The 27,529-nt window shown below is 41.8% G+C and overlaps 4 protein-coding genes across 5 annotated transcripts in view; 2 read left to right on the top strand and 2 right to left on the bottom strand.

Moving 5' to 3' along the window:
* The window catches only part of LOC132867733 (histone H1-like), a 276,764-nt gene that overhangs the window by 1,655 nt on the left and 247,580 nt on the right, over positions 1 to 27,529 (top strand). The window contains exons 2-3 of one of the 2 annotated variants that reach the window (XM_060900746.1): positions 3,924 to 4,026; positions 4,224 to 4,273. In XM_060900746.1, the coding sequence (XP_060756729.1) occupies positions 3,924 to 4,026; positions 4,224 to 4,235 (115 nt within the window). In that variant the 3' untranslated portion in view covers positions 4,236 to 4,273. Of the gene's footprint in view, positions 1 to 3,923; positions 4,027 to 4,223; positions 4,274 to 27,529 lie in introns of those variants that run through there. The other variant, XM_060900747.1, reaches the window with a different exon arrangement.
* LOC132867663 (uncharacterized) lies at positions 42 to 614 on the top strand. The gene is made up of 2 exons (XM_060900632.1): positions 42 to 52; positions 134 to 614. Exons 1-2 carry the CDS (start codon positions 42 to 44, stop codon positions 414 to 416), a joined length of 294 nt encoding a protein of 97 aa, XP_060756615.1. The 3' UTR covers positions 417 to 614.
* Positions 1,126 to 1,508, bottom strand: LOC132867762 (histone H2B-like). Its single transcript, XM_060900768.1, has one exon. The coding sequence runs from the start codon at positions 1,498 to 1,500 to the stop codon at positions 1,126 to 1,128; it is 375 nt and encodes a 124-aa protein (XP_060756751.1). The 5' UTR covers positions 1,501 to 1,508.
* Positions 2,033 to 2,430, bottom strand: LOC132867792 (histone H4). The gene has a single exon (XM_060900794.1). It carries the CDS (start codon positions 2,422 to 2,424, stop codon positions 2,113 to 2,115), a length of 312 nt encoding a protein of 103 aa, XP_060756777.1. The 5' UTR covers positions 2,425 to 2,430; the 3' UTR covers positions 2,033 to 2,112.

The following is a 27,529-nucleotide window of genomic DNA, read 5'->3' as shown; positions in this document are numbered from 1 at the left end:
TGTGCTGGCTATAAAGGAAGGCTGATGGGTGAAAATAGATTATGACGGCGCTGTCCGTGCGGCGATTGAACCTACAAAACGCGCTAAGCTGCGCTGTTGGCTCTGCGGAGCTGCGCGAGCGGCAATAAATTAGGCCCGGCACCGTGGCTCTGAGGGAGATCCGCCGTTATCAGAAATCTACTGAGCTGCTCATCCGTAAACTGCCCTTCCAGCGCCTGGTAAGAGAAATCGCTCAGGACTTTAAGACCGATTTGCGCTTCCAGAGCTCGGCTGTCATGGCACTGCAGGAGGCGAGCGAGGCATACTTGGTCGGCCTGTTCGAGGACACTAACCTGTGTGCCATCCACGCCAAGAGAGTGACCATCATGCCCAAGGACATTCAGCTGGCACGCCGTATTCGCGGAGAGCGCGCTTAAACGCGGACTCGGTCTAACGCACACAAAGGCTCTTTTAAGAGCCGCCTCACTGTCTCACAGAAAGGAGCCCGTCTCCATCCCCTGCACGGAACACCGTTCTGTTTGAGCTCACGGTTCGAGTGGAGTCGGAGCAGTGAAACAGAACAGCTGTTAGGACACAGTGGCCAGAGTTCTAGAACTCCTCGCGGTTTGACTGACAGGTTTTTTTCCTTTTAGATATTGTGGTGTCTGAGCGCCGCTTCAGTAATCAGAAGAGAGAAGCAGAAAGTTTTCTCCGCTGCTTGGAAAAGAGCAAAGGTAATGTTATATTTAATAATTGGTCTATATGTATCAAGGACAAAACCTTGTGCGTATTTCAATACATTTATCACAATGGACATTGCCACAAGGCAGATTTCTATTTATCCGCAGATACAAATAAAACATCTTAAATAACTAAAACTACTCAATAGAAGTCATTGCGCAGCACCCATATAATTTTTACTCATTTTCGCTTTGTAAGTAAAATTGCTCCTTTATTTACTCATTGATGGAGGTTGGTTTCCCTGATGTGGCAACTTTTCTCGATGTATCTTCCGTAAATATTTACTCTGCACTTAGTGTAAGACAAGACAACAGCAGAGAGACACACGAATTTGCTCTTCTATGAGAAAGTGGGTGGCTCTTAAAAGAGCCGTTGGGTTGCTGAAGGCGGCCGCAGCAGCGCGCTTTACTTGGAGCTGGTGTACTTGGTGACGGCCTTTGTGCCCTCGGACACGGCGTGCTTGGCCAGCTCGCCAGGCAGTAAAAGGCGCACAGCGGTCTGGATCTCTCTGGAGGTGATGGTGGAGCGCTTGTTGTAGTGAGCCAGACGAGAGGACTCACCGGCGATACGCTCGAAAATGTCATTGACGAAGGAGTTCATGATGCCCATAGCCTTAGACGAGATGCCGGTGTCGGGATGAACCTGCTTCAGGACCTTGTACACGTAGATAGCGTAGCTCTCCTTCCTGGACTTTCTGCGCTTCTTGCCTCCTTTACCAGCCGCCTTGGTCACGGTTTTCTTGGAGCCCTTCTTGGGCGCGCTTTTAGGTGCCTCGGGCATGGCACTGCTCTTCGGGTAAACTCTAAGAGAATGAATAAGGCCCGCCTCGCGGCCGCTCTATTTACAGGTCCGCAGTGTAATTAGACATGAGGCAGGAACATATTTTATTGGCCAGAGTTCCAAACCTCCTCATACGGGGCGCCTCCTACCGCTCCGCCCACTTCCTTCCCCTCCGCCTCGCTTTGTCTCCCTTCCCGCCGTTTTATATTCACAGCACTGATGGAAGAATTTTATAGATAAGAATTCATTCTATTCTTATATTTCTATTACCACCATCTGAAGCGTTTCTCTCTCACACAGCTTTCATATAGAAACGGTTAAGTATTACTGATGTTACTCGTGTCTGCAGTTTCCTGTTCTCTGCTTTATTTAAAATAGACTTTATTTTCATTCAGATTTGCATCTAACAATACACATTAGAACGAGATTTCGTTGCTGTGGCTCAGTGTAGTGCAGAACGAAACAGCAAGTATATTACCTGAGAACTAAAAAATGTACACACACTGCTTTTCTTTTTCCCCTGTCTCACACACACGGACAAAGAGCTCTTTGTGGATGTTTGGGTGGCTCTTAAAAGAGCCGTTGTATTGGTGCGGTTCAGTGTCGGAGCGTTTAACCGCCGAAGCCGTACAGAGTGCGTCCCTGGCGTTTCAGGGCGTACACCACATCCATAGCGGTGACGGTCTTTCTCTTGGCATGCTCCGTGTAAGTGACGGCATCGCGGATAACGTTCTCCAGAAACACTTTCAGCACACCGCGGGTCTCTTCATAGATCAAGCCGGAAATGCGCTTCACACCGCCACGGCGAGCCAGACGGCGAATAGCCGGCTTGGTGATTCCCTGGATGTTGTCGCGAAGAACTTTCCGGTGCCGCTTAGCGCCTCCTTTCCCGAGCCCCTTGCCGCCCTTTCCTCTGCCAGACATCACGCTGCTCTCTCCAAGTCAAGCCGCTCAGTTCATATCACTGCGCAGCGCCCACAGCGTTTATACACTCTCTACAGGACCGAGTTGAGACCCGGAGTGGGCGGGCCTCAGGCCTAAGAACAACGGTCCCGCAGTAAAACACATTCAAAAAGAAACAGAACGCCATAGCTTTTCACTGGCGAGCGCATTCTTCATCCTTTCTGTGCACAGAAACATTATCATTCACATTATTTTTTACGCCGTTTTGATCGGCTGAGCGAACTGCAAACAACTGCCGACAGATCATGGTCTGCTCATGCGCAGTTACTCCCTGTCAACAAACAAACAGCCATCACTGTAATGAGGTTAGTAAAAGCACTCTGTGTTTGTGCAACATTGGCGTTCCCTTTTGAGCCCGTCTGTGGCTTCAAGGCCCGGATTCTAAACTCCTCGGTCCACTACAGCTACAGGTCACAGAACGCAGAACATCACCTTATTACTCGGCCCGGCACTCAGCTCTGATCCACACCGATGTCTGTGTACACTGTTAACAGAGCCGACGCTTCACCACACAAGCACCCTCGAAAAAACGCTGCCTTGTGTTTCTTCCTCCCCCAACCTAAACGCTGGGTCGAGGCTGTGGGGTCATATTCTTGGGTTATTTTAACTCATTCTGAGTTGCTTTCTATAACCCAGCTGCTGGCTTAGTGGTTGAGGACAGTCAGATATGATGCAATCTACCCAGCAGCTGCATCCATTTAAATCGGTCGTTATAGTATTTGCGCTACATTACAATTTAAAAAAAAATCTATTCTTCCAACTGTCCTGTCCAGTATCTTTCAAAATGCACTGGAAAAGGGCTGATTTTGGAGGGCAATAAACAAAGTGGTTTCAGCGGATCAGCAGAGTGGCGATCCACAGACAGAAGGGAACCGACAGGGAAGGGAATGGACAGTCAATGGGACAAGGAGCCGCAAGCCATAACCAGCTGTTTCTAAGCTCCTTCCCCTGCTGATTTTCAGCGATGATTGTGAATGATCTGATTAATTAACGTAAACAAATAATGCTTTGTTTGTGACGACCATGTTGTGTAGTTTTGTGTAGTTTTAACAGCTAGGCATTGTCCAGTGTGCTCAGGCACCGTCACTTCTAATCTTGCCCAGCTGTTGGGCTGCTGTTGAGTCGAAACACCCCAGCCGCTGGGTCGCACTACATTTAAAAGCACTGTTTTTTCCCCAATGAACAGTCTTTGTGCCCGGGAAGACGACGACTGGCAAGGGGGCAGTTTAAAGCTACACAGATTAAGGGTTGTAATATTATGATGTGCTTATACAAACTCTCCCTGTTGTAAAGGCAGCAAAATTACATGGAAAAATGTATTCACAGTTAGCCAGTTTGCATGGTGATAGAGGTAGTGAATGTCAATCCTTATTCGTATTGACACAGATATCATCAAATGTTATGACATGTTGCTGCTGCTTTTCTTCATTGAGACAGACATGTTGATTTTGTTTTGACAGATGTGTGTTTTTCCTGCAGCCTTTGTATGCATATAAACGGACAGCTGTGTCAAAAACAAACTTGCAAAATAGGAGCTTCACGAGCTCACAGATGGTTTTGGAGGTAAGCGTGTAATTGCTGGAAGTTTCTGCAATGGAAAACTACAATACTTACATTTAATAACAATAGTATACCATATAATACACAGTAAAATGTGTCTTGTGTGTCTGTGGATAAGGGCTGGGATGGCAGTAGGTTAGCTGTATAATTTGTGCCATTATAAGACCCACAACGTACAACTACTGTTTTCTGTGTTTCAGGTGAGGCAGTAGATGAGGAGAGTTTTCTTCTTTTAGATGAGGGCCCCATTGCGAGTCTCATTCCCAAAATTGCCCTCCGATCACAATTTCTAAAACACTACAGAGAATTAGTCAGTAACTAATGTCACCACAGCAAATAGCTTTACTGAATATGTGAATAAAACAGCATATGTTGGTTTTCACTGCAAAACATGGATGTGCGGTGCACAGTGCCAATTAGGCATCTGAATATGTGACCCCTCACCGGATCCAGGGACACATGTCGGCCGAAACGAATCCGAGATAATCGCAAAAGAAGCATTTTTTTTCGAAATTTGTGATTTTTGTTTTTTTCCATCATGTGCAAGTTGAGATCTTGAAGAATGCAATCAGTATTTCAGATAATAGATTGTTTTGTTGGAAAAGCATACATTTTTTGTTGCAAATTGTCTCGTTTTTGTCAGGACTGTAGCCTGCTTTGGGCTGTGGGTAAATTACCATATGGGCCATTCACATAATGATTTAAGTCCTTTGTTTTTTTTTTTCGTGAATCAGCTGTATGATACGGGCTGAGCGCATGGCTACTTAACTGCATACAGGCGTGTGATTTCACTATGGAATGAGTTACTAAACAGAGCACAGAGGAGCAAACACCGCGAAGCAAACAGACACATGGTATTTACATCCAAGATAACCATTTCTAGCAAAAAAAAACCACAACCTCGTTTTCCAGATTGAATGGAATACTTGAATGATCGGATGATACACGGACCGTTCTAGGATTACATTCCATCAGAGGCATTGGTGTGTGCAAGGCGCCGTTTCTCTTTCTGATGGGGTAAGTTTATTAATCTAAGGCTGTGTGGTTATTTTTGCATGTAACGGAGAGTGTTGTGGTTTGGTTAAGTGGTTTGGCGTTTCCCAAATCGCTGCGTTTTTTTTTTGTTGTTCATGGAGAAAGACGTGCGTTGGCCGTAAGTTTGTCTTGCAACCTGAAAAAAATGTAAGCACCCGTAGAGTTTGTTTGACATGACAAAGAACCTCTGCGGCCGGTCTGCGGCTCGAAAATCAGCACATCACACGCACGCTCTCGTGCTTTTCACACGCGCGCTCTCGTGCGTTTCATGCATGCTCTCCGTGTGTTTCTTGCGTTTTTTGCATGTAGACCGGCTGTAGGAGCACATACGGCCGGTTGTGACCGAGGCTTTTCATGAAACTAGAGTTGTGTTAGTTGTGTCATCATCGTGCTATCTTTCTTTCTTACGGTGTGAGTAATTTTTCAACCACAAAACGTTAAGGTATACTTTAAGACTTATTTTTGTACTTCATAATTGTTTTGGGCATACTTTGCATGGAAGGAAAATTGATGTGGTGATCTTTGTTTACATGAAAGTAGTATCATGCTAGCTTGTAGGGGGTAGGGCTTTCCTTAATGTCATGCAAATGAGCACCATTATGTGCCCACCCTACACCCAGAGTAGCTGAGATGGAAAACTTTGAGGGCGATTTTCTCCCTTTTCTGTTTTAAGAGGTATGCACTTTCAAAAGGCCACACATTCTTCAAATATTGTCAGATCTCCACATGGAAGGCATCATTGGAAAGCTTAGAAACTGTACTTTCTGAATCTGTCAATAACTCAAAATGCCCCCGGGCCGACATGTGTCCCTGGATTCTGTGATCTGCCACATATTTTCAGTGTTGTGAAAATGGCTGTACCAGAACTTTTACATTGATTAGGTTGTCCAGAAGACACTTTCTTAAGCATCGTTCTCAAACTGAACACTGTTTTTGTAGGATATCAAATGATCCAGTATTGCCATTTCAGCTCCATGATACTGAGGGGGAGTCCTGTGTATAGCCAAGATGGGGGAGGGGGTGTCCCTGACACAGATGACCTGGTACAAGGGATTGCACTCGGCTATTCAACCCTGCACATGTGACGTAATCAGACGGCAATCATAACAGGCCAATTTCAATTTCCAAGTGGTGCCGTCCCGCCTGGGACGGTTAAGATAAAATAATTTTAAAATAGACAAAATAGTTATATAAACATCAATGAACATGCCACTAATTTATCTAAGTTACCAGCAGCAGCACAGAAAGGAATGCAATAACAAATATCAGACCTTACTTTATCAGCTCTCACAAATGCAACATTTAATACAGAATCTATAAAGTTCTAAATTCGCTGCATTTTCACCAACACTAACCTCATTCTTACACTCCAAGTTTCATTTACAGGGAAATCTTATTCATTTCACCAGTTGGGCAAAATAAACCAACATGCAGAACATCGAACCCATCTGTCAAAATAAAGCCAGCGCTCTAATGAACACACTCAGCACTGTCTACTCCCAGGCCTTTTCTTCTCTATAAACACAATGCTCACAGTAAATGGGGGTTTAAGGCCCATCATCTTCCCAATCTGGGTTACAGTAAATGTATATACATCTACACTCTGTTTTGACCAGATCGATGTATTTATTTAGTTTTGTGATTATTTATTTTGATTATTTTTGATCTAACTACTTAATTTATTACATGTCTACAGTATTCCTCAATTCACACTCCAGTGTTGATCAAACTGCCATGCAGTACAGTGGGTTGAACGCAGGCATTAATACACAATGGTGACAAATAAACCCACGCTCTTCACATCTCTCATGGATGAATGGGATGGGAGCGGCATGCATCCATATCCTACATTACAATTATTGGATTATTTCAACCAATTTATTGACTGAAAATGCAGCGAGTCAAGTTTCCAAATGTGGCCACATGAGGGAAACCAACAGCCATCCAGTACAACATCAGTTATTATTATTATTATTATTAAATACATTTTCGGGCGGCACGGTGGTGTAGTGGTTAGCACTGTCGCCTCACAGCAAGAAGGTCCGGGTTTGAGCCCCGTGGCCAGCGAGGGCCTTTCTGTGCGGAGTTTGCATGTTCTCCCCGTGTCCGCGTGGGTTTCCTCCGGGTGCTCCGGTTTCCCCCACAGTCCAACGACATGCAGGTTAGGTTAACTGGTGACTCTAAATTGACCGTAGGTGTGAGTGTGAATGGTTGTCTGTGTCTATGTGTCAGCCCTGTGATGACCTGGCGATTTGTCCAGGGTGTACCCCGCCTTTCGCCCGTAGTCAGCTGGGATAGACTCCAGCTTGCCTGCGACCCTGTAGAACAGGATAAAGCGGCTAGAGATAATGAGATGAGATGAAATACATTTTCTAACAGGCAACAAGCCTCGCACTGATAAGCCCCCGCCCAGCTATTTCCTACAGATTTATTGCTGAAACGCTGTGACTTTAATCAACAAATGGAACGTGCACTTCCTAAACGTGGCCACACAATGGCAGTCAAGAGCCACGCAGAACACACAGCGCTGTCGAACACACCCATTATTATTTACATTATTCATGAACCTTTAGCATTTCTCCTAGTATTTCCCTACTTAGTTAATTTATTATTATTATTGTTATTATAATTATTATTATATGTGTTTCTACATTTCTCAGTATATAGATGTTAAACCGGATTTGTCCTCAGGAGCGAGCTACAACTAGTAGCCGAAGGTCCAAAGGAATTTAATTGTTTCTCCATAAGCATCATTTTCATTTTTCCAAAACTTTCCGCAATATTCTCGCTGTTCCTAACAAGGCAGTCTTTTGGAGATGTTCTATTTTAATACTCATGTTGATCTTTTTAATCCATTGTCCTAACTTATTCGGTTCATTCAATAATTAGGGGTACATGTCATGTCCACAGGTTGTATTTATACATTTTACAAAATATTCACTTCAAAAAATTATCTATTTTACATTGGTACACATTCTTTTTTAATTTAATGCAAAATGTCAGCAAGTCCCATCGTTTATTTTGCAGAAATTGCGTACAGTACATTGGAATTTTTTTTGTGCTGTCCGATTTGTTAAAGGTCAAGGTTTGCTCTCCAAATTAACAGTAGGATGCATGTTTTTGTATATTATTTTCATAATTTTTTGTTGAAAAAACCATTAAAACATGATAAAGGTGTTTTTCAATCTATTTGACTCACTACATATTCAATTATTCACTTTGCATGTGTCCGAGAAATCTCTGTCAACAGTGTTAGCCACTGGCAAAACCCCTTTAACTCAGCAATGGTTTGCTCCAAAGTCACCTGTCCAACAGCATGTGATGTCACTTCCTTTAGTGGAGGAAATTTTAACTTCAGTGTGGGCCGTCTTTTCTCCTCCTCCTCAATATTTCATCAATATTATTGTCTGCACATAGAGTGGGTTAATTGCTCATCAACTGTGTTATCAACATGTTCATGTGCACTTGATTTAGATATTATATTTACAACACTGTAGAGAAAGATTGTTTAAACAGATGTTGATCAAGGTCATGAGGTGACATGTTAGCACCTAGCGGCTAGCACAAGGGCCTAAAATGAAAGAAATGCCGTGTTACCCATCAAGTGTTGGTGGAGTGGAAGAACATGTCTGCTTTGGCACAATCAGCTCATCAAAAGAAAAGGGCCCCGCAGCCATATGGACCCATCTATCCCCAATACTTGACCTGGTCAAGGCTTCCTATCCCAATGTGACTGTGGTACACAGTCAGTTTTTCACAGTTTACTTAGTTTCTTTGAACTGCTATTTATTTTACTACATGAACTATGTTCAGAACACTTGTGTTTTTTCTGCTTGTTTGGGGACTTCTGTTCACACTCATATTGGGGCAGCTGGCGTATAGACATGGGGATATTGTTTACACCAGGGAACCGCTGCTAGCACTCAGTAACACCGGATGCTCATACTTGCACAAAAAAAAAAACGCACACCAACATCTGGCTCATAGACACTCCTGCTCTGCAGCTCAGCATTTAATCCACTGTTTGTTTTGGTGTTTTTTTGTGGCTACTGCCTCATAAAGGTGAAGCGAGGCAGTAACCACTATGTCATTGTGATGCAAGAATGAGTGTAACAATAGCAAAACTTCGTAACCAATCAGCACTTATCCTGATCAAGTTCGATTACCCGTTCTACTTCTTGATAAACTTAAGAACCAATCAGAACCAGAAACAGAATAAGAGAAACCTCGTTATAACTTCGTAGTGTCATAAGATAATCGGCAGATAAAAAGATAAACGAAATTCACCTTGTGGTTCACCAAGGCTACTGATTCGATATCGAGTATGTGGTGTTCATTTTAAGAAAATTTACCTTTTTGATTAACACGGCTTTTGTTTGGTCCTTCTGAAAGGTCAAATGACAGGTTTTGTAAGGTTTTTTGAGCTTTTTGGCAGATAGATTGAGAAGGTGATATCAAACTTCTGCTATTTGCTTTAATTTGTTAATTGTATTTTTTATTTCAGTCTTTACACTCCACTTGTGAAACAAAATGTGCTCAATAGTTCTAAATAATGCTTTGAAGACAATTCATGAACAAGTGCTTTTGTACTATTTTGAAAATAGATCGAGTTCACAGCACTGTATTTAGAACAAAATACACTAAACAAAATTGGTAACCAAAATACTCCAAGCCCTGATGCTGCTCACAGCTTGGTGATTGTAAGGTTTTATTCCTTTGTAAGGATAAATAATTGTAAGTATTTATTCTTGACCAAGAAGACAGTAATTTATTTTGTGACAAAATTGTAAGGATTTATTCTGTTCAGTTAAAATGACCTTCTGTCTCAGCTAGACATTGTTTAAAAATTCCATTCTGTCTGAACATTGCTATCATATCATCAGAACATTCTGCTTATTTTGATATGAAATGTGTTTTATTGATCAGATTATTGTGTCTGAACAGCGCCTGAAGGATTTTTTTTTTAAACACAAGACTTAGCACTTTTACTTGGGTATAAAATTGGTCTGCTTCTACCACTTCTGGTCACATGCCTGCCACAGAATGAGAATAAATCAGTTGTGCTATAATAATGAATAATACATGCATGCTTACCTTTGGCCCAGGCTCACCAGGGGGTCCTTGTTCACCTTTGTCACCCTGAGATTGCTTTTGACAACATGTTGAATGATTTATCAGTGAATTGCTTCAATATGTTTGAAGATTCTGGGGTTGTTTCTTTCTTAATTATTATGATGTTTATTTGTTTATTTGTTTATTTATTTATTTATTTGGGGGGGGGTTGAGAAACAGCACATTGGTGTTTAATTATTTCACCATCTGGTACCTACTTGGTTAAAATAAACAGCAACTGTAATGTGCACAGAGTGTATAAAGCGCTCCATAGTGTTCTTTTTTTTTCTGCCATCACTCCCGATGGCATTTTTTAATATCCCACACAACAAAGCAAAATGCCCATTTCCTCTCCATGTTTTTTGAAAGAGGACAGACATTCTGCTTTGAACTGCCCTGAGTCAACAGGAAATGTTTCTGTGAATTATGTGTTATGTGTTTTTATATCTTGTGCTTAAGAACAACATGGTGAAATATGTTAGAAAACCATGAAATCGACTCTGATATTTCCTTATTCACTTACCAAGATCTTTGATACTAAAACAGCTCTGAGTTGGGAATCTGAGACATGAGTAACATGCTGTGACAACAATTGGTACTTAGGGTGGGCATTATTTAATTCCAATAATGTCTATATGCTTGTCTATGTGATAGAAAGACACTGATCAATGCTAAACTAGTGACAGAGCACTGAAAATTAAGCCTCTTATGGGCAATTTTTGAGGTCAGGGAACAGTGGGCCAATGAGCTGCCTTCAGTGAATAAATTTATAGTAAGATAGATAGATGAAGTTTATAGCCTCTGCTGGGAATTTTTGGAAAAAAAACTGGAGAGAAAAAGCAACAGATGCTTTTGATCTCTGGGTTCTGGGCCCAGTGCACTTCTGGTGCAGCACTCTGTTCACCTCACACCCGAGATAGGACTCAAACCCACAATCCCTGGCTCATGGAAAACATTGGCATCAAAGACCTCAGAACTAGCAAATGATGGTTTCAATCTCTCAACCTCTGGGTAATGGGCCCAGCACACTCTCACTGCACCACTCAGCCCCTGTGGGACTAAAAGGCACAATTCCTGGTTTAAGAGGCTAGTGCCTTATCCATTCAGTCACCACTGTACCCTACTGAAATAGTACAGTCACTCAGAAACTGCTAGGATTGTTCTTCAGATGTTTCTCATCTCGGATACAGAATCTTCTTTTATGTGTACTCAATTTGCTCAGTTGAAATACTTTGCTGGGTCTGCACCAAAGTCAAACACTTGCAAAGTCTGGCTTTAATGTCAGCACATCCTCATTTCATGAATATCAGTCATGAATATATGTATACAAGTCAGAGCACTTGTTTAATTACGTATTATGTCTTTTTATGTCTTGTGCTTAAGAACAACATGGTGAAAAATGTTAGAAAACAATGAAATCAGCTCTGATTTTTCCTTATTCACTTTGATACCAAAACAGCTCTGAGTTGTGAGTCTTAGACATGAGTAACATACTGTGACAGCTGTTGGTACTGGGGGTGGGCCTTATTTCATTCGCATAATGTCTATTTGCTTGTCTTCGTGATACAAAGACACTGATCAATGCCAAACTAGTGACAGAACACTGAAAATCAGGCCTCCTTGTGGACAATTTTCAAGGTCATGGAATGGTGGGCCATTAAGCTGCCTTCAGCAAATAAATTTATAGTCAGATAGATAGATGAAGTTTATTGCCTCTGCTGGGAATTTTGAGAACACCAGTGTCAAGAAAAAGCAGCAGATGGTTTTGATCTCTGGGTTCTGAGCCCAGCACACTTCTGGTGTGGAACTCTGCTTATATACAACTCAGCTTGTTTTATATTTTGTGTTTTTAAGTCGGAGACGTGCGGTTATGGATACACAACTTTTGAGACTAGTGATATGCCTGTTGCTCTTTCTGGGACTTTTTAATGTTATATCAGCGGGCCCATTCAGTCATGACTCCATTGTTTACGAATGAGAACAGTTGCTAGCACTGCGCAGCACAAAGGTGCTCCCCTGGGATAGATTTACGATCCCGGTGGAAATAAGGAGAAGGAAGAGGGGCTGCAGATCGGGAGTGAAGTGCCGAGTGAAGAGAAGACAATATAATCCACCGGTACCGTCTGTCATTATGGGTAATGTGAGATCTCTCCCGAACAAGATGGAAGAGCTAATGACGCTTACCAAAACGCAGTGGCAATATTGGGAGTGCAGTCTCATGTGCTTCTCAGAGACATGGATGAATGAACTCACCCCTGACTCGCATGTAGCACTTGATGGATTTCAACTTGTGAGATCGGATAGGAGAGCAGCAGAGAGTGGAAAGAAGCAAGGTGGGGGGCTTGCAATATATGCGAACAACAAATGGTGTAACCCATATCACGTTAGAGTTAAAGAACAGTGCTGCACCCCGAACATTGAAGTTCTAGCAGTTAGTATCAGACCTTTGCAAATTTCAAGAGAATTTATGCATGTTATTGTCATAGCTGTGTATATTCCCCTGTCAGCTGCTTCTATGTCAGCCTGTGACTTTCTACTCACTGTAGTATCCCGGTTACAAACATCTCACCCTCAAGCCCTCCTCCTCATCTCTGGGGACTTTAACCACGCCCCTTTGACAGCCACTATCCCTACATTTACACAGTATGTAGACTGTAAAATGAGGGATAATAGAACTTTGGACTTATTTTATGCTAACATTAAGAAAGCATATAGAGCATTACCCCTTCCCCCATTGGGTTGTTCAGACCACAATCTTGTCCATCTTCTCCCTGACTACATACCCTTAGTGAAAAGACAACCACCAACGTATAAATATGTGAGGAAATGGACTGAAGATAACGCTGAGATTTTAAGAGACTGTTTTGAGAAGACAGAATGGGAAGTTCTGTGCAATCCTGATGAGGATATTGACAATATCACACATTGTGCTACAGACTATATGAAGTTTTGTATGGACATTGTAGTTCCCTTAAAAAAAGTGAAATGCTTTCCAAATAATAAGCCCTGGGTTACCCCTGAACTGAAGGCTCTACTCAATGAGAAAAAGAGGGTGTTTAAATCTGGAGACAAAGAGGAATTGAGGAGAGTACAGAAAGAGTTAAAAGGGGCAATAAGGAAGGGGAAAGACACCTACAAGAGGAAGCTTGAGGAGCGCTTCCAGAGGAAACATGCAAGGGAGGTTTGGAGGGGCCTGAAAACGATCTCTGGCCATGGCAAAGATAAGGGAAAGGGCCCAGAAGCAGGTGATAAGCAGTGGGCAAATACATTAAATCTGCATTTTAACCGCTTTGATGTCGCCACCCTCACTACCATCCATGGCCCTGCTTACCAAAGCCCACTCCCCCCTCTATCCATTATTATCCCCTCATTGTCATCAGCAGAGCCGCTCTCTTTTAACTCCATTACCCTCCAATCCTCATCTGGGCAGTCGGAGCATCCCCCTGTCTCTTCAGTAACTAGCGATGTCATCACAGCTCTATTACAGCATCTGTAAGAAAATTTTCCCTCTCTCAAAGGGTTGCTGGCCATAGCCCATGGTCAGACTGTGAGCAGAAGCTTCAAGCTTTGTCAGAGTTAGCTTTCAGAACACAGGTTTCAGTGGCCTTGTTGAAAGATGTCCTTGCTTCAGAAAATGGTACAGGTAACTCCAAGAATGTTGAACCTTGGTCCAATCTACTGAGCTGTGCATGCTCTAAGGTGAGCTTTCTTGAACCATAGGACATGTATTTTCTTTTAGAACATGAAGCATTTTGACCATCAGGTCAATTGAAAAATGTTACCAGCATGATTCCGGATCAGAAGGTTGTGTGTTCAAGCCAACAAGGTGTCATCTCGTCTTTGTATAACTCATACAAAACACCTTTTCCAAATTATTGCCCATCATCTGGCACAAATAATGATCAAAAGTACTTGTTTAACCTGCAAAATGATATAGTTAACTCATAGAATTTGAATCTTGGTCGTATCTACTGAGCTGTGCAGGCTATAAGCTGAGCTGTACTGAACCATAGGACATATTTTCTTTTCAAACATGAAAAAGATTGACCATCAGGTCACTTGGAAAATGTTACCATCATGAAGTATGCTTTATGACCATTATTCTAAAGTCTTATCTTGGTTCAAGGAATCCCTTTCTTGTTATGTTATTGGACTCCTTTGACAAGCATCACAATTTTCAACCATACCTGTCTTTATGGAACAAGGAGACCAATTGACTAAAAAGCAAGTCTGTTCCTCAGGCAACAGCAAATCAGCATGCTTGCTGCAGTTCCTATAGTGTAGTGGTTATCACATAGGGTTGCCAACTGTCCCGATTTGCCCGGGACGTCCCGAATTTTAGGTGAATTTAATTTGTCCTGCGAGGAACAGCTCCTGTCCCGTATTCCAATCGCAGTCACAGTTTTTGATGAAATATGGATGAAATATTTTATCCAATAGTAGCAGACTGGTGATTGATGACACATTCTGAACAGGGATCTTTGATAGGCTACTGTGATAAGGTGCCAAAACTCATGCAAACGTTGCTGGGGGAGACGGTTGTTGAGTTCAGTTCAGTCAGTGGTTCTCTGCTCGTGAACAAGTCAGTGAAAATGGATGAACCTGCTAAGAAAAAGAAGCTTTGCAGCTACAACAAGGAATGGGAAGCAAAAAGGTCGTGGGTTAAAGCCACCACAGACGCTAGGAGAGCATTTTGTACATTATGCCGCCGAGAGATATCTATTGGTCATGGTGGCGAGCACGACTTATCCCGCCATGAAGACAGAGACTTGCACAAAAGGGCTGTGCTATCTAAAGGAGCTAGCAACATCAGTACATTCTTCGCCACATCTACTTCTGAAATCGACAAAATTTCTGCAAGCGAGGTAGCCTATGTGTATCACACCATCAAACACGGCCATAGTTATAACAGCGCGGACTGTACAGTGAAATTAAATGGGACCTTATTTCAAGACTCGAGTGTTGCTAAGAAGATGCAATTGGGAAGAACCAAAGCGGAGATGATAACCATGAATGTCTTGGGACCAAGCACTGTGGGGAAAATAGTGTCTGACCTTTCTAGTTCTACAGATGATGGTGAGCCAATTTATTTTTCACTTGCTAGCGATGCCTCGAACAAGGGAAATAGGAAAATGTTTCCAGTATGTGTGAGGTATTTCTCCACGTCGGATAGTGTACAATCCAAGCTGTTGGATTTCTATGAAGACAGCGACGAAACTTCAAATGGAATACACCAGGCTCTTATTGCCTGCCTTGACATGTATGGGCTTAATGTTAAAAACATCACCGCGTATGCCGCCGACAATGCAAATGTGAACTTCGGAAAGCACCATTCTGTCTACAAATTGCTCAGCAGCACAAACGATGGCATTCTAAAAGTTAACTGCCCTGCCCATGTCGCACACAACACATGCAAGTATGCGAGCGATAAGCTGACAGTGGATATCGAGACCATCGTTTTGAAAATTTACAATCATTTCTCTCTGTCATCATCTCAGCGAGAGGAACTGCGGTCCTTTTTTTCTTTCACTGACATTGAGTGGCGGGAGATATTGCGTCATGTGTGCACTAGGTGGCTCTCTTTACATCCAGCTGTGACACGTCTCCTGGAAACTTGGTCTGCACTTACCTCCTACTTCAGGTCCTTAGGGGAACAGGGTCCGGTGGCACTGAGGAAGATATTTGAAGATGAGGAAAAAACTGACACTGCAAAGATTTACCTGTGCTTTTTTCACAATGTTGGGGCCGTCTTTGACCAACTTGTTAAGAAGCTTGAGGAAACTGATCTGTGCATCACTGATGTCTACGAGGAGCTGAGACAGTTCAGGCAAAAAATGCTCCAAAGGAAGGAAGGCAGCTTCTTCGGCTATCAGACCAAGAGGCTGATGGAGAAGGTGCCAGGAGGACAGAAGTCAAAAATCAAAGATGACTTTGAGACATTTTATGACTCAGCCATTCAATACATCGACAAGTGGTTTGACTTCTCACCTGACAATGTAATGGTGCAGCTGAAGCCAATAGGCCTATATGATGAGCTCTCCTTCCCAGACCTAGAAAAGATGGTGCCTGCTCTAAAACTTTCAGACACAATCAATATGGATGAGCTATATGAAGAGTTCTGCAACAGCAAGGAAGAAATCAAGAAGCACTCAAAGGATGCCACAGAATCCACTGGTGAAAAATGGGTGGCTATCTTTGAAAATGTTGGGAAAGAAAAGATGACAAACATATTCAAGATCGTCTCCTTCGTCCTCAGCATGCCAGGCTCTAATGCCTTTGTGGAAAGGATTTTCTTTTTGATGAGTGGGAAATGGTCCGATGCCAGGAACCGATGCAGCACAGAACTTATAAAGAACGAACTCCTTGTCACTGTGAACTGTCACTTGTCCTGCAAGGAATTCTACCTGGCAGTGCAGAAGGACAAGAAGATGCTGGAATCAGTCAGGAGCAGCAGGAAATATCCCTGGAAGGTGTAGGCCTTACTGGTGAGTCTTCATTTGAATTTGTCTATATGTCTTATTTATGCAACCCACACACTTGGGGTGGCAGTATTTCTCAATCTAAATATCATTTTAATTTGTCTATGTTGTATCTTGTTTATGCAACCCACACATATAACTTCATGGGGTGGCAGTATTTCTCAAGCTAAACATCATTTTAATTTGTCTATGTGTCCTGTTTATGCAACCCACACATATAACTTCATGGGGTGGCAGTACTTCTCAATCTAAATATCATTTTAATTTGTCTATGTGTCCTGTTTATGCAACACACACACACACACACACACACACACACACACACACACACACACACACACACACAAGTTCATGGGATGGCAGTATTTCTCAAGCTAAATATCATGCATGTTTTTTTTTTTCTTATTTACTGCAGGATAAGAGGATGTCCATGCCACTGTTCTGTAAATAGTTTGGGCTGTGCAGAAGGATGAGGAGATGTTGGAATCTGGAATAGCCATGGAAGAAGTAACTGGGGAGCCTTCATTTGAATGTCCATATAAACATCTTATTACACACACATAAGTTCATGGGATGGCAGGAGGCTATTTCTCAATCTAAATATCCTTTCTTTCTCTTATTTATTGCAGGATAAGAGGAGGCCCATGCCATACTGAAAAGATGCAGACCAAAAACATATTCTCTTAAGTTTTAATAAATAGTTTAAAAAACTTGCATACATTTCTGTCTTTGCTTTTCCTTCAAGATATGCCCCTCAAATAGAATAACTATGACAATGGTTGGTTTCGGCCTAAAGCTTTTCAGAGTTTGAGAAATTTGAGAGACACTTGTAGGCCTAATGATTTTTTTGACTATTACTTAAACACAATACAGTTTTGCTCGTGCAGTATTAATTTACCAAAATTATACTGAAATTAGTAGGATTGTGGTCTGGATAAGGAAACGTTATGATTTCCATCGTGGGGCAGTGCAGATAGGCCTGGGAAAAAAAGTCCTGCATTTGGGTTGAAAGTGTCCCTCTTTTGGGGTTCAGAGAGTTGGCAGCCCTATTATCACATTTGTCTCACACGCGAAAGGATCCTGGTTTGAAACCAGGCAGAAACAGTGCTTGATTTCTTGGACTGAGAAGTAAATAAACATTGAACTGCTGTCGCTGCTCTGTCTGTGACTTTTGGAACAACCGAGAACCTGACAAACCTTCAGGTATTTTTTCCCCTGTCCCCAAAAACCAATCGTCTTACCGAACTGGAATCATATTAAACCAATCGTGTTGTTTTCTATCCCAATGGCCACTGAAAGTGCAGTCATGTTATGTTTCTCTCCTCAATCATTTAAAGAGGGACTTGATCTTATATTCAATCTATTTTCTCTCCCCAACTCCATCTGCTGCCATCTGTTGGTTACACAATGCTCTACAATTACCAGAAGAGATGGAAACAGTTTCAAAGAACTTCCTGTTTCTCCAGTGAACAAAAACATAAATGCAACACCGAAGATCTAGAACAGGGGTGGCCAACCAGTTGGAGACCAAAAGCCACATTTTTTACTGTATTACCGCAAAGAGCCTCATCATACACATGGGCACACGAACATCACCCATCCCTTCCTCTCTCTCTCTCTCACACACACACACACACACACACACACACACACACACACCTCTGCTCAGCCAGATTAATAGTAAATGTCACACACCAACATATTTACTCCTACAGTACTAAGACCACAGGCTGAGGCCAGTCATTTTTAACAATGAACATTGTGTGCACTTACTATGCATGCTGCTTAGTGGGACTCATGGCATTACCAAAAAAAAAGCCGCACCATACACATGACCACACATGTGTACCATACATGTGACCCCCCTCGCTCTCTCTCCCTCACAGACACACACGCTCAAACACGCACCTCTGCTCAGCCAGATTAATAGTAAATGTCACATGCCAACATGAGAGAAATTTACTCCTTCAGTCAGTACTAATACCACAGGCCAGTCATTTACAGCAATCAATATTGTGTGCACTTACTATGCATGTTGCTTAGTGGGACTTCTGACATTCCTTGCCTTGAACAATCCTCTTCAAATCTGGCTTGTATTCCGTCGTTGCCACTCGAAGCAGTTCTTTCACATGGGTGTCAGTCAGAACAGAACGATGCTTTGACTTCACATGTTTCATGGTAGAGAACACAGACTCGCAGACGTATGTTGACCCAAACATTGACAGTATCTTAAGCGCAGCTCGTTTCACATTCGGGTATTTTTCCAATGGCACACTTTTCCAAAACTCAATGGTGCCTTCCCTCAAAACAGGTTTCAGTTGCTCTTCCTCACGAAGATCGATCATCTCCAACTCAGCCGCAGCCTCATCTGTGACAACCGGGGCTTTCAAACAGTCCATCTCCGCATTGAATGGGTCGACAAGGAACATAATCTGTGGCCTTTTCAGTTGTATATCACGGAACCGGGTTACAAAGCTTTCGTGCAGGTTTTCAATTAGTGCTGCATATCTGGCTCCTTGCTTATTCAGGGAGGCGGGAAGCTTTGAAATGAGCTAATGACGACTGACATATAAGGCAGAATGGCTTGCCATTACGTTCAACAAAAAAGTATAAACTCTCCCACTCTGTTAAAAATGTCCTATGTTCGTCTTCATATTTTCGTTTTGCTGTGCATTTTTTCATTGCCATTTTGAGAGGCTACTTGACACAAGATACACCTTGCCCAAAAACTTAGCGATTATCTCACGCACATGCGCATTTGACATGACCTGAAAATACCGTAATGTACCCAAGCAAAGCGAAGATGTATTTGACGAAAATACCATACTGAACTCAAGCAAAGCGCACACGCACATTAAAAAAAAACCCACAAACACAAACTTCGATATGGACGTAAGAGCCGCATGACACCGGGCAAAGAGCCGCATGCGGCTCGCGAGCCGCGGGTTGGCCACCCAAGATCTAGAAACATTTTATGAACCTATGGTTTAATCTAGTGTTGTAGAACTCGAGATTGATCTCATGACCACTTTTTGAAGGTTTCGGTCACATCTCGGAGTTGACCACATTTTTACTCAGTCTTGTCTTGGTCTCAGACACGGAGGACTCGAGATTTTATCTCAAGACCGGTCAAGACCACAACTCTGGGGATTTCACTAAAATTCCTGTGCACTGTCTGATTTATGTGTTAACATCGTTATTGTGATTGGATGTAAAATTTCCTGCTTCAAATGCGACCAATAACATGACTCATTGCGATGTGTTTTGACAAGGAAACACATCGCAAACCGTAATCGGGAAGAAAAAAAAATAGGTACCCTATAGGTCCATGTGGCTACTGCTTACAAATAAAATAGTTTTCTGATCCCATGTCCATACAGTAAATATAGCATCTATACATGTTATCAATTCTACTCGCCTCATCTCTTGAAAGCATCACTGTTAGGTTTCTTCACCTCTGGCCCTCACCATCTCGAGATCAGTCCCCTCGCGTCACCCAGACGTCTGGGGGTGAGTCACAGAAAAAAGAAAGGAACCCCACAATCTTTAGTTCTCAATCTTTATTTGCAAGTCCCCCCAGAGACGAGAGTATACAGGGGTTTTATACATGTGTATGTGAGTGAAACCTTGGATCAATCATGACAATTTTAAACAAAGACTATCTTTAAAGAATAAAAAAAGAATTCCTTAAATTACCTTGAAGTGCAAGAATAAAGAAAGCAAGAATAAAGAAAGCTTGTTACCCGAGATTTTGGGTAACAGTAACTAACAAACTGAAGCTAGGTGTGTAATCTCTCAAATGTTAGCTAGCCTGTAAATAATTCTGACTATACAGCCTTGTTTACATGCTAGTAATAAGCAGATATAATACAAATTTGCTGATACAAATACAAAATACAGCTCACAACATATATTTGAAACAATGCTGCATTTTTTGGAGAGAAAAATATTGCTATTTAGTGTAAACACTCTGCTTACACATGTAAAATGTACATATAAATATTTCACCCTTTTATTTATGATTTCACATAAGCTAAAAATTTGATTGAAGCGATCAGAAGAGAAAAAATGAGGTAAAGTTTTGAAAAAATATGTATATCATAGAATTTTGAAATGTATTTATTTATTTGCACATGATAAGTCACGTCAAGTCAGCTTTATTGTCAAATATGCTATACATGCTCGACATACAGCACAGATGAAATTTCAGTCCTCTCTGACCCACGGTGCAAACAGGCAATGCAATAAATAAAAATAAAAATAGAATAATTAAAAAAAACAAACAATATAAACAGTATAAATAAACAGTATAAACACTAGATAAGAACAAGACATAGACTAAACACTCAGACAATATAAACAGTATAAACACTAGATAAGAACTACACAAAGACTAAACACTCAAACAGACAATATAAACAGTATAAACACTCTAGATATGAACTAGATGTAGACTAAACACTCATATATACATACATATACACACACACAAACACACACACACTGGTTCAAATAAACAAAACAGTCAAGGGCACTTGAGGTATAGCAGGTAAAAATGAAATAAGCAGTATAAACAAACTAGCAGCTGTTAAGATGAGGTAGTGCGGAATAGTGCAAATGAGCGAGGTAAAGTGAGATGTGCGGTCCCTGAGTTCAGTGTGTTAATGAACGATGAGATGTATGTGTGTGTGTGCGTGTGTGTGTGTGTTGGGGGGGGGGAAACTGTGAGGATGACATGTCAGATGCTGAAGGGGGGGCAGGGGGGTGTGCGAGCAGAATCTGTGGCAGGGGGCAGAGGGGGGCGGAGGGGCAGAACAGGGAGGGAGTTGAGCCTCCTGACTGCCTGGTGAAAGAAACTGTTCTTGAGCCTGCTAGTTTTGGCCCGGAGACTCCGCAGTCTCCTCCCCGATGGCAGCAGGCTGAAGAGGCTGTGAGATGGGTGGATGGGGTCACCTGCAATCCTGATGGCTTTGCGGATAAGGCGGGAGTTATAAATATCCATTAGAGAAGGGAGAGAGACACCAATGATCCTCTCAGCTGCTCTCACGATGCGCTGCAGAGACTTGCAGCAGGACACGGTGCAGGCGCCATACCACACAGTGATGCAGCTGGTCCGAATGTTCTCGATGGTGCCTCTGTAGAAAGTGTGCATGATGGGGACCGGGGCTCTTGCTCTCCTCAGTTTGCGGAGGAAGTACAGACGCTGTTGGGCTTTTTTAGCCAGTGATGCGGTGTTGTTGCTCCAGGACAGGTCTTTAGAGATGTGCACACCCAGAAACTTGGTGCTGCTCACCCTCTCCACTGCAGCACCGTCAATAGATAGTGGAGGATGCTGGGTGTGCTCTCTCCTGAAGTCCACAACAATCTCCTTCATCTTCTCCACGTTCAGACGGAGATTGTTGTCTTTGCACCACATGGCCAAGCAGCTCACCTCACTCCTGTAGATTGTCTCATCGCCATTGTTGATGAGACCCACCACAGTCATGTCATCCACAAACTTAATGAAGAGATTTGAGCTGGATGTTGGTGTGCAGTCGTGGGTCAGCAAAGTGAAGAGGAGGGGGCTTAGCACACATCCTTGGGGGGCCCCTGTGTTCAGTGTGATGGTGCTGGAGGAGTTGCTGCCGACCCGTACAGTCTGTGGTCTCCCCGTCAGGAAGTCCAGCAGCCAGTTGCACAGGGAGCTGTTGAGTCCCAGCTGGTCCAGTTTATGAATGAGCTGCTGAGGAATGATTGTGTTGAATGCTGAGCTAAAGTCTATGAACAGCATTCTGACATATGAGTCTTTTGTCTCCAGGTGGGTGAGGGCTGAGTGGAGGGCAGTGGAGATGGTGTCATCGGTCAAACGGTTGGACTGATATGCAAATTGGAAAGGGTCCAGGGTGGGGGGGAGGGCAGACTTGATATGTCTCATGACTTAGCCACTCGAAGCACTTCATGAGGATGGGAGTGAGTGCGACAGGGCGGTAGTCATTGAAGCAGGAGGGTGACGGCTTCTTCGGGACCGGGATGATGGTGGTGGTTTTGAGGCATGTTGGGACAACAGCCTGGCTCAACGAGATGTTGAAGATGTCTGTAAAGACATCTGTGAGCTCCTCGGCACAGTCTCTCAGGACACGACCAGGAATGTTATCAGGACCCGGGGCTTTCTGTGCATTTGTCGTCCTGAGAGCTCTCCTCACGCTGTCTGGGGACAAATAAAAGAGATTTACAAGAAAACATAAATTGAACAAAAACAGAAAACATGCTGGGGGAAGAAAAAAAGCACAATGGCTTGTTTTAAGTCTTCCCCCATTTAAATTAACAAGTAATTAAAACAAATTTAACAAATTAGAGAATAACTATATTAACAATAGTAAATAATAACAAATAATAACAAAGATAGTAATAATATAATAATTGGTAACAAAATTATACATTAAACTGTAACTGGTATCATAACTGAAATAAATATAAACAATGTCAATTGCAGATAACAAAATATAAGTTAATGAGTGAAAATAAGAAATGAATAAAATGTAACCTAAGATCTATACATAAAGTAAAAAAAGTATAATTGATTGATTTTGAATGGTGAATAAATATTGTACTAATAACAGAAGCCTGGTGCATGGTGTAGTGTAATATTTTACAATTTGATCCAAGACTGAACTATATTTAAAGATAAAGGTCAAGTGTGGCTGGTGAATGAAAATAGGTGGTTTTTGAGATTATGTTTAAAACTAATCATGGATGTAAAACTTTTAAAGTGGAGGGGGAGGTTATTCCATTCAATTACACATTTGTATTGAACACTCTTTTGACCTAGGGATGTTCGCACTAGGGGGATATGCAGTTGGTCGCTTTGTCGAGTTTTGTAAGCATGAAATTGGGAATTAAGATTTAAAAAACTATCAAATGTGTCTGGAAGAGAATTTCTAAGAAATTGGAAAGTGAAGATATTTAGCTGAAGTCTATTGATATCAATAATATTTAAAATCTTAAGCTTCGTAAATAGAGGTAAAGAATGGGCATAAAAACTGGATCCGGTGGCCATACGAACAAATCTTTTTCGGAGTAGTATTAGGGGCTGTAGTGTAGTTTTGTAGGCACATCCCCATACAATATTTCCGTAGGTCAGATATGGGTATATTAAGCTATTATATATGGTGATAATGGTTTGTTGAGTGAGAAGATGTTTGATTTTTCCCATAAGTCCAATAGTTTTAGATATTTTATTACATAACATGGCTATATGTGGTTTCCAGGTCAGTTTGTCATCGATTATTATGCCTAAGAATTTAGCTTGACACTCTTGAGAAAGGGGTATACTTTTTAGTAAGATTTTTGCGTTATTTCTATTGTAGGTTTTATTTTTATTACAGAAAATAAGGAAGTATGTTTTTTGACATTGACAGATAATTTCTTAGCCTCAAACCAGATAACAACTTTTTCTAATTCTTGATTAGCTAGTTTTATTAGAGTATTAAAGTTTGAGTGTGAAAGGAAAAGATTGGAGTCATCTGCAAATAAGATAAAGAAGATGATTGTGGAAGCTTGTGCAAGGTCATTGATGTAAATTAGAAATAGTAAAGGTGCTAAAATTGATCCCTGTGGTACTCCACATTGTACTGTTTTAAGTGTAGATTTAGTGTGGTTAATTGTTACATATTATTGTCTGTCAGACAGATAAGAAGAGAACCATTTTAATGCACAGTCATTTATGCCATATCGTTTTAGTTTGCTTAGTAGAATAGAATGATTTACTGTGTCGAATGTTTTAGATAAATTGAGAAAAATCCCAATGGTGTACTCTTTGTTGTTTATAGCTGAGGAAATTTTGTCCATTAACTGAATCAGTGCCATAGAGGTGGAATAGCCCTTTCTGAAGCCATATTGGTGTTTGCATAGGATGTTATTATGATCTAAATGTTTCAGAAGACGGTTATATATTAGTTTTTCGAGAACTTTAGATATACAGGGGAGGGCAGATATGGGTCGATAATTGTTGATATTAAGTGGATCACTACTTTTAAAGATGGGAGTTACCTTTGCAACTTTTAGTAAGTGAGGAACAACTCCATTTTGCAAGGAAAGAGTAAGAATGTGTGTAAGAGGGGCAATGATATAGGGCAGGGAAAGTTTTAGAACTTTAGCGCTTATTTCATCATGCCAGCAGATGAATCTTTTAGGTTTTTGACGATGTCTGTGATTTCGGCATTAGTTGGTGGTATAAAGGTCGATAAATTAGATTCTACTTGTAAGGTAATGTAATTCAGAGGGTCCTGTGGTCCTTCCCAGATAGCAGAGGGACGTTGAAACAGCGCCAATTCTTGGTCAGAATGGTCGGTTTCCGTCGTAAGTCAGAAAATCAACGCTGAAACGGCGCCATGAAACGTCGATTTCTCCGCCGTCGGAGAAGGTCGATTTATCACTGTTGAATCACCGTGGGTAAAGGTTGATCTGTCGACCATCAGAGAAGGTCGAATATACGATGTTGAACCATCGTCACTTTTGCCGGCCAGTTTTCAACATTGGTAGGATTAGCAACTAATTGTTCAGAATATAAATTGCCACTGTTTGTCTTATCCTGCTTACACATAGATACGAGTAAATGATATAAGTATAAGTGATAATGATAAGTAAATGATAAAAAAAGAACAAAAACCAGTTTACTTTCTTAACTCAGCAATGGATTTGACCTTCTATCTTTGAAAGTTTTTTTGCAAATAACTTAACATTTCCAAGATGATCATAAATTAATTCTAAGAAGATTGAAAGTGTTACAAAACCTGCATCTTATACCTAACTGGTGGGAATGGTGGTGTTACAACTTATCCTGGTGTTACTTTCATACCCGGTGTCTCTCATATCTGTTGTATTGTCTTTCATTTCAAGGCATGATATAAAAAAGGACCAGTACGTATACGTAGCGATATGTCGTTGGATGTCCCACACTGTCCCATAATGCAGTGCGATTACCACTGCTGTTTATTGGATGATGTCATTTTCGTTATATACCTGGGTGCACGTGAAACTCCCACACCACTCGGTTGGATCGCGACTCTCTTGTGGATCGGCCTGCTGTTACGCTTGGACCATTGAAACAACATTGAGAAAAACACTGGACCACGCTACATTTTCATTCATCCCTGGACATCTGGTACGTACCATTATTCAGTCACTATTAATAAAGGGAATTTCGAATACAATTTCAAGCAGTTTAAGAAGTTATGATGAACTTCAGTCATATCACGCGTTGGAGAAATTTCCCTCAACTAGTATCCATTTGAAACAACAACAATGCAGATGCATTATTCAATCGAAAAACGAGTCGAAGTACTTGTCTTGTCAGAGTGAAAACTTAGCGTTGGAGTGAAAACTTAGCATTTAAATCGAGCATGTAGGCCTAGGTCGCATGTCGTTTTGAGCTGACCTGTTCTTTTGTGTAGCCATGGGTCGCGCCTCGCAGCCATGAACTTTAAAGATTATCCAGGCTACCAACGCTTCTGTAGTGACCAGTTTGTTTGAGGTACCACGAACGAAATTGCTTATATTCCCTCAACTAATACAATAAACATGCAGATGCATTGTTTAGTCGAAAACTAGTCAAAGTAGTGGTCTTGATGGAGTGAAAACAAAGCATTTCAATCGAGTATATAGGCCGTGGTTATAACCGGTAGCTCTATACCCGGCTTGAGGGGGCTGGGCTTTGTAACGCTGTAGGCCTATACTGCCCTACAAAGCCAAAAGACCTTAACTCATCAGACTCATTACAGGCTTCTGCCTTGGTTTTCCCTTTGCTTTTGGAAGTTACGGTAAAAACGATGTCTTATTGTTACCAGAAAAAAACAGAAATGACTCGAAATAATTCATCACATGATACAACTGATGTCCTCTGTTCCAAAAATGGCAATAACTTAAGTGATATTAAGGTCTTTTGGCTTTGTAGGGCAGTATGGGTCGCAGCCATTAGAACATGACTCCAGACATTGTTAAAACATTGTTGGTATGAAAACAGAACTTTCTATAAAACAATTGTTTGAACTGTGTGTGTGTGTGTGTGTGTGTGTGTGTGTGTGTGTGTGTAAGGTTATTTCAAATGTAATGACGTAAATGTTGTTGTCTTTGTTCCCCCCATGTTTACCTCAATGGAACCTGAAGACCACTACCCCGTCATTCCCTCAAAAGGTACTGCAGACATTTATTTCTTTAGGGGAGAGAACATGGCTTCTTATTGGTCAAAAAGAAGACGTGTTGTGACAGCTACTGAAATGTCAGAAAGGCAGATTCTGTCCGGTTTTGAGTCAGCTCTGGGTAATCCTGCTGCTCAAGTCTCTCCTTCAATTGCATCACCCAGGCCTGCATCATCAATGGGTTTAGATGAGGATGGTGGGGATTCTGTTGAGTTGGGAGGGTGCAGTGATGCAGAGTCTGACAGCAGTAGCATGTCTTCAGAGGGTGACAGTGACAGTCATATTGATGGTGACTCTTTTGAAGAGTCAGGGCTTCACCAAAAATTAAAACACTGGGCTGCATCATTCTCTGTGCCTTTGATTGCCATTACTGCTCTGTTGACCATTTTGAGAACAAGCCACCCTGAACTGCCCAAGGATGCTAGGACCTTATTGGGCACTAAGCCTGCAGTACCATTACAGACCGTAGGTAATGGGGAATACTTCCATTTTGGCTTGGCAAAGGGAATTTTGTCCAAATTAAGCACCATCCATTTACCAGATGTTATTCAAACAATAAGAGTTCAATTTAACATCGATGGTCTCCCTATTTTCAAAAGCACCAGGCTTCAGTTTTGGCCTATTTTGGCACTGATTGATTGCAATTACACCAGAACACCGTTTTTAGTTGCCATCTTTTGTGGCCCTGGAAAACCCTCCAATGTG

Source organism: Neoarius graeffei, chromosome 19 (assembly GCF_027579695.1).
Source record: "Neoarius graeffei isolate fNeoGra1 chromosome 19, fNeoGra1.pri, whole genome shotgun sequence".
Taxonomy (NCBI): Eukaryota; Metazoa; Chordata; class Actinopteri; order Siluriformes; family Ariidae; genus Neoarius; species Neoarius graeffei.
This window is presented reverse-complemented; position numbering and strand designations above follow the sequence as displayed.

Coding starts and splice junctions, on each gene's coding strand:
- LOC132867762 (XM_060900768.1), bottom strand. CDS start 1,500: ATGCCCGAGGCACCTAAAAGCGCGCCCAAGAAGGGCTCCAAGAAAACC.
- LOC132867792 (XM_060900794.1), bottom strand. CDS start 2,424: ATGTCTGGCAGAGGAAAGGGCGGCAAGGGGCTCGGGAAAGGAGGCGCT.